At 50.1% G+C, this 7,537-nt stretch overlaps 2 protein-coding genes across 2 annotated transcripts; one reads left to right on the top strand and one right to left on the bottom strand.

The window, feature by feature from the left end:
- LOC123097090 (pollen-specific leucine-rich repeat extensin-like protein 3) lies at window positions 1-771 on the top strand (the record flags this gene model as incomplete). The annotated part of the gene is made up of 1 exon (XM_044518856.1): window positions 1-771. A coding segment is annotated over one exon (432 nt), but the record flags the coding sequence as incomplete, so codon positions are not given.
- Window positions 772-3,727: 2,956 nt separating this feature from the next.
- LOC123098729 (2-carboxy-1,4-naphthoquinone phytyltransferase, chloroplastic) lies at window positions 3,728-6,638 on the bottom strand (the record flags this gene model as incomplete). The annotated part of the gene is given in 10 exon segments (XM_044520793.1): window positions 3,728-4,523; window positions 4,619-4,684; window positions 4,775-4,885; window positions 4,988-5,026; window positions 5,126-5,225; window positions 5,418-5,533; window positions 5,733-5,871; window positions 5,970-6,041; window positions 6,160-6,263; window positions 6,420-6,638. Coding segments are annotated over 10 exon segments (1,077 nt in total), but the record flags the coding sequence as incomplete, so codon positions are not given.
- Window positions 6,639-7,537: the final 899 nt, after the last annotated feature.

Raw genomic sequence — 7,537 nt, forward strand, 5'->3', positions numbered from 1 at the left:
GTCGTCCAGAAGCTCACCGGCTCCCCCTCCCACCTCCTGCCGCCCCAGGCCGCGGCGGCCCCGCCGCCGGCGCGGCCCGTCATGGCCCCTCCGCCCCCGCGCCCCATCATGGCCCCTCCGCCTCCGCCTCCGCTGTCCGCCATCCCGTCGCGGCTCCACCGCATCCGGCCGCCGCCGCTGGCCCCGCCCCGCCCGGCGGCCATCCTGCCGTCGCCGGCCCAGCCGACGCTCTCCCCTCTCCCGGCGCTCCCTTCGGTCTGCATGTCGGCGGAGTCCCCCATCTCGGCCTACATGCGCCGGCTCCGCGGAATGCCGTCGCCGATCCTCGTGCCCACATCGCCGCTCGGGTTCGGGTGCCTCCACTCGCCGCGGGCGCCGACGTCTCCCGGCGTGGCCATGCCGGCCACCAGCCCCCGCGTCCGCGACCCGTGACCAAGAAACAACATCTGCCGCCGCCGCAGCTGCTTCCGATGTGTAGATATGGCCGGCCTAGGAGGGAGATCTGGGGAGGCAGCGGCGGCGGCGGCGAGGAAAGGGGACGAAGCAGCAATACAATTACAATGTGTTAGCTTCGCCTTCAAAATCCAATCTGAAATTCTTTTTTGTAGCGTGTTCTACCTTACCTACCTTAATATTTTCTTGGTGTATATGGAGCATGCTGGTGTTTGACAAAGGATATGACTTGTTCATGTTTGGCCAAATTCTTTTGTAACAAGTTTATGCTATATGTAGTGGCAAACCCAAGCCTTTATATGCAAAATTTCTTCAGGACATGTTATGGATGATGTTATGATGATATGATATCCAAAGTTATCAGCCATTTCTGCTCTGCTTGGCCACTCTTGGAAATGTTCAGTAGGAGCACATCACTAGCTTTACTTTCTTTGTGGCACCGAGGGCAAGGTGTTTGGCTTTGAAGCTGCTCTTATCTAATCTACAACCCGGGTCACATACCGGAATTCCGGTTTGGACCTGGTCTTTGTTGACTGATTGGGATTTGGATTGTTGCCATTGATACATACATTTTGTTCGTAGGCGGCTACTATACAATTAGGCTTGGATTTCTGGTGTGATGTGGACATTGTTTTTGTTTCGTGGTGTACACCATGGGCCATCTAATTATGTTCACATGGGTTGTAAAGGATGTTGGGTGATACATCGCCGTTTGGTTTTGCCCTTTTCTCTTGTTAATCAATCATGGGTTCCATTAGTTTATCATGGCTGGTATAGGCTTTTCAGGGTGCGCACCCTACAGATTGCATGATCTATTAGCAGTGACAGGCCCCCCTCATTGTATTTCCTACCAACAGTGAGTGAGCTCAGTGATGCACAAATCATGCTTCTTGTGTTGCTTTCTACTCGAGCACATTGTGATCTCTCTTTCCTAATCTGACTGAAAACCAAGTTGCATAGTAAAAGTGAGAAATGTGTCTGGATTCAGTAGTTGTTGATTCCTCGATAAGCAGAGCGTTTTATGGTTCATAGATTGCTGGCTTGGTCAGAGTTGTTGGTTCTTCACCTCCTGTCATTCTTACTTTCAGAAAATCTGGCTTGCAGCAGTGAATTAGTGCGCAAGTTAGTATCAGGGCTGTCGACATTGTTGTAACAGAAAGAAGTGCTGCTTCTTTAGGTTTTTCTTGGTGGATGTGGACCGTGGAGGAGGAACATATTCCAGCTGCTTCGGACGGGTGGTGAGATATTCTCAACTTAGGAATGAAGGGATTCTACCTCGCGTGGATCTGATTTGAAAAAGGAAGAAGTGAAAACCACACATGCCCATTTCTGTCGTCGGCTAGCTTTCGAGAGGATAATTACAGGTACCACAAGACCAGTCGGAAAGTGATGTGTTGAGAAGGAAGGATGGATGGATGCCGGCGTGGTGGTCTGCGATGCAATAATTTTTTGGCTGTCATTTTCCTCTACCTCGTGCCTGTATGGTCTCAGTCTCACCGCCAGTTCCTGGTGTAATAATCTTCCTTATTTAGGCTTAGGGCAACTCCAACGGGTTGACCCAAACGGAGGGGCGACCCATTTGGTCTGTCATTTCTCCTTTTTTTTCAATAATCAAGATTTGCCAACTTTTCATCAAATGTAACAAATATATTTATCAAAATAAATCCAGCAGTTTTTGCATAGTACCATATGCCATCGCTGACATACAACATTGCACCCAAAAGAATAGCACGAGCCCCACACGTCCCCACCCTCATAGTCCACAAACAAATATAAGATGATTACACATGGTGATCGATCATGAACTTTTGGTTCCTCTCAAACCGAATTTTTGTCCAAAAGGACCACCTGCCCAACGGAATTGCCAAAAAAGACTATTTATAGATGAAATTGACAAAAGGATTATGCACCTGCAGCCCCGGCTGAGGGGGTTTCTTCTGTCAATTTCATCCACAGGTAGTCTTTTTTTGGTAATTCCGTTGGGTAGGTGGTCCTTTTGGACAAAAATTCTCAAACCAAGTCCTTTTTCTTGGGTCATCTTGCTCAAGTTGGCCCCGTGATCTTCACTTGCAGATTAGTGCGAGCTTTACTTCCTTTTGCTTCACCTCCACTTCGTTGGCTCTTGACTGAGCATGGGCCTCATCGATCTCGTGTTTCTTCTTTTGTATGTCAAAGGAGTTCTTCATGGCCTCCTCGTAGTACCTCAGGTTGTACGACGTTGAGGCTGTCATTCCATCAAACAGGTTGTGGGCATCGGGGAAGTTGGTCGGGGAGACCACCCGCGGGTGCTTCCTTTGTGTGTCGGTGGACTGGTCGTCCACAGGTGGGCCGTAGTGATCAATGGGATGCACCACGGTGACGATCGACACGGAATCACCGACTTCCGGTGAGCCGTCCCGTGGTGAGGTGGAGAAGCGGGACGTTTGATCGTGTCCGGGAAGGTACCCGTATGTCGGTTGCGATGTTGACATGGAAGGCGACTCCGGAAGCTTGGGCGGGCGGGCCACCGACAAGCCCGTGCTGGCCGTGGCAGTGGCGGGGGCAAGAAGGGTTGGCTCGATCCCTAGCATGAGGAGGGCGGTTTGTGCGGCTTTGGCGGCGACGACCTTGGTGTCCGCAACATCTTGTGCCTGGACGGCGACGGCCGTGGTTTTTTTTTTTTGCCTTTTCCTTCCTCCTCCGGTTGGCCCGCTTCGTCGTCTCAGTCGCTCTACTCCGGGGTGACCTCTTTTTTCGCCTTCTTCGGGGCTACAACTCTAATGGCCACGGCGGGGACGGTCACGATGGGGACGGGGGCGGCGGGGGGGTTGGGCGCGTTGGCCATGGCTCTAGGGCGAGAGGGTTTTGGAAGAGGAAAGGCGGGAGTGGAGATGGTGTCCGAGTTTCTGTCCAAACTTGGGCTGAAAATGAGTCGAAGCAGACGGGAAAACAGGCATCCGTTGGACCGTGTTTTTCATCCGCTTGCAACCATTTTGTCCCAGCTCCTCGTAATCTTCCTCATTTGGTTGATAACATTTGCAAGTGTATGCGATTCTCACTTGCTATGGACATTGTGATAAGACCTTGTACAATGGGAGGTGCTTGGGGGAGGCGCTTAGAGAAATAAACCAGGCTTTCCTTCAGCATCGGTGCTTATTTGTACAGGATAGACGCTTAGTTAAGCGTCTCTCCTGTAGAAATAGGCACCGGTGCTTCAGAAAAATTCGGTTTATTTTTCTAAGCACCTCCCTAAGCATCTCCCATTGTACCAGGCCTAAATATGCTACAGCAGTACTAGATACTGCAAAGTCTGCAATTACAAACCCTGACTGACTGCAGTGTAATTTGAAGATGTGGGAGCCAATGATACAAACAAAAAAGCAAAGCATGGCAAGGTGGGATAGGCACCAAGTTGGCCTGCGCCTGCGCGCCGTAGTACGAACAGGAACAGCTGGTCTGCCACCACCAGTCTCTGCCTCTGCTGGTGGTAAAGAGGGCAGTAATGGCAGTCCGTCCGTCCGTCCGTCGGTAGAGGGCCGGGCCGGAGCATGTCCCGACTGACTCGTCCCGTCCTGGCTCATCAGAATTCAATTCATATCCTGCTGCAGGAGCAAACCAAACGGCGATCTGCCTAGCCTGGTACGAGTAGCTGCGACGGACGAGGACGAGCACGCCAAGCTAGCCCTCTCTTTGCTTTGCTTGCAGACAGAAAAGAAACCTACTATAGATCACGGGGCGCTAGAGGCTACTGTACTGTACTGAAGCTAGAGCCAGAAAACCAACTGGCCTCTGAATCTCTGCTTGCCCAATCCGGCCGCCTTCTGTTCAGCGAGAAAACTGCGCAGATGCACTGCCATTGCAATATTGCATTGCATTGGCTGTAAAAGTTGTGTGTGTTTTACTCCATCTGTGAGACTGCAACAAGAAGGAAGCATTTCTCTGGATCAACTGTCAACTGTCAATGGTGGCCCATCTGTCTGTCAGGCTAGTACGCCGTTCCTGGCCAGCACCAGACCGGAAGCCAGCGCCATCCCGAGCAAGGCGTGCAGCCGCACGCAGTAATACTTGGCCATGAAGATCTTGGTGTCATCCTGCAGATTTTTCCAACTTCAGCCAGTGTTGGTGTGAAGTGAAGAAAAAATGTTCAGAACGAAAAAGGAAGGTGTGAGAAGGGAGGACTATTTACATCATGGTTTCTCTGCACATAGTCCACAACCCATTTGCCCAGAGGGAGAGTCAGGGCGCCAAGGACCTAAGAATATGGTACAGCAGCAATGGTTGAGGTGGGAGCTGTGTTTTCAGGTAATTTTCGTAAGGGAAACAGTACGAGTCAGTAGCTTACAATGCAGGATGGTGGGAGACATCTGCTTATGCCGAAAGCCGCCAAGAGAGTGTAGAGGGCGCCGATCGCAACCGTCACTAGCGTCGCGCCTGTTTTGGTGCCGATCCTTACCTGTTTGTTTACAGGTTCACACACGAAGAACTTATGTTATACTAGTACTGATTATTTGTACATAAGTGAAATCAGATGTGCTGAAAAGAGAGGGTGGAATACCAGGGGAGACATCTTTCCAACAGCCCTGTCTCCCTCAATCTACAGATCATCAGAGTTCATCAGCTAATGACCATTTCACAGATAAGAATATAAAATTACTGCATCGATCGTATATGTCAGAGGGGGTGAATTTCATACCTGGTGAAAGTGGCTGCAGAAGAGTATCAGGGTGGTTGTCAACCCAACAAGAATGGATGAAGCTATGACTGTTTTGCTCAGAGGGAGAAGCACAGTTCCGCTGAGAAAAAACAAACATTTCAAGAGAAACCGTTTAGCTAGCTATGAGTGGATCCTTACATTTTTTTTGTAGGAAGACTGAAGTGAAACATCAATGCATCAACACTCTAAAGTGCTGCCCTACTTAGTATACTCCAATGGGCCAACACACTAAAGCATTTCAAGATTGAAAACTAGTTGCTCTAGAGTGTACCTTGAAATGCTTCTGCTGCTGTTTGAGAAGTAGAAAGCTGACGTGGCCAATGGGCCAAATGCAGCAAAACATAATGGTTCGCCTAGACCGCGGTAACTTAATCGGAACGGCGGGCACTGCAAAATTGCACATGGATGAGATGGAAAGCATTAACACACAATTACATTTTGCTAAATTAACTAAAATACTGAATGCATCAGGCTATTTATAGATGAGACAACCCATAACAGATCACAAAAAGCAAATATATTCTGTTACAGATTACAGAACATAAAGAAACACAAGGTTCCCTGAAAAGGGGGCAGAAGATTTCACCTGGTAAACGTAACCACAGAGGATTGCACATAGCACCAAAACGATGAACCTGACGTCCCCTGCTTCTGCAAAGGCCCAAAAAAGCCCTCCAAAGCCGAGTAGAAGAGAAACGTTTGCTGCATATTCTGTCACTGCTCGACTGCACAGCAGGTCACACTGTAAAATGTTTCGTTTCCAAATACAGATATGCAAGCAATTAGGATGTTACTACTCGCCGGTACCAGGAACGAGCGGTACCTGCCAACAATATTGACAACGGATTCTTTCTTGTTCTTATCAGCGCCGGTATCTGAATCATAAACGTCATTGCTGCAGTAGAGTGAAAATGCAACATGTTCAGAACAGGGGAATGAATGGTTGAAGAGTGCTATTGATATCAGCAGCATCGTTTTGCTTGTCAGAGTATATTTGTGTAGGTGAGTTTTACCTCAGATTGAGCCAGGTGATCACAAGGACAGCAGCAGCCAGGAGGCCAAAGTAGCGCCTCGCGAAGAACAGCCCCGCATGGTTATAAGCAGCAGCTGTCCCTACCTGCAAGGGCCAGCAACCGTCAATGCAAATGCGTAAGGTGATCGTAGCTGCGATCAATATTCAGTCTGATTTGCATGCCAGCACACTAACAGGTAGGGAATTACAGTACAATTCTGAATTGCAAGGAATTTGAAGTTGAAGTTGCAGGGAACTCACGGTGAGCGGCACGAGCGCCACGGAGTAGATGGGCAGCTTGGCCGCCCTCCAGAGCAGCGTCGTGCGGGAAAGCTCGCCTCCGCCGGACGCCGCTGCGGCGGAGCACCGCACTCGCCGTAGCGCGCGGCGCCTTCTGGCGGGCTCCGCAGAGACGGCGGCAGCGCTGCCACGGGGAGAGGGAGGCGCGAGCGGGGAGACGAAGAGAGGCGCGAGGGCAATGCCTGCGAGCGGCATCGGCTCGGAGCGCTGGCTGGGGAAGCTTCGCTTAGATCAGGAGCGGCATTCCATCAAGCGGAGCGGGCCACGGCCGCCGGCGGCAGGTGGGGGCGCCGGTGCGGTGCTTGGGTTGGGGCTATCGCGCGTGCATGGATAAGGCTGGGGATCCGAGACGTGGACGCGCGGCAGGCAGTGGGCGGTTCAGTCACCACGCAGTCCGCACCCCGCACCCCTTCCTTTAGTCCCACCTCGCTAGTTTACAAAGAGAAACACCAGCTTAAATACTCGGCTGGAGCGCTAGAATCGCCGAGCTCAGTCACGAGAGCTTGTGACCCATGTGGGGGCATCAAGGTGGTGTGGATGATTGGTGCGTATTCTCGGCCTGGGCCTGTGGAGTGACTTTGCCGGCTTGCCCGTTCCAAGTTGGTAGTGGGCTGGGTGGCTGGGGCGAAAGCCTCGGCCTCTCAGGCCCTGAAGCGGCAGGCACCACGTTAGGCTGGTTTCACAGAGCAGCGTTTACTGCCCGCTTCCAACGGTGGAAGGATAACAGGCCCCGCTGCACCATGGGTCCACTCTGGCCTAGGACCCCTCCATAACAGACCACCATCTTTTTAGTAATATTATTTAATTTTCATATGATGTTCACTTCTTACAAAAATCTTTAAATTAATTTAATTTTTCTAAATATTATTTAATTTTCATATGATGTTCACTTCTTACAAAAATCTTTAAATTAATTTAATTTTTCTAAAATATTGTTTCTTTAAGAACTTCGTACAAAAATCTTTCAATTAAATTAATTTTTCTAAATACTGTATTCTTTTTTAAAATCTCTACCTCATTTTATACTAATCCTAAATTTTGTCCCTCTATAATAGACCACCATCTTTTTAGTAATTGAA

This window comes from Triticum aestivum, chromosome 4D (genome assembly GCF_018294505.1).
Source record: "Triticum aestivum cultivar Chinese Spring chromosome 4D, IWGSC CS RefSeq v2.1, whole genome shotgun sequence".
NCBI lineage: Eukaryota > Viridiplantae > Streptophyta > Magnoliopsida > Poales > Poaceae > Triticum > Triticum aestivum.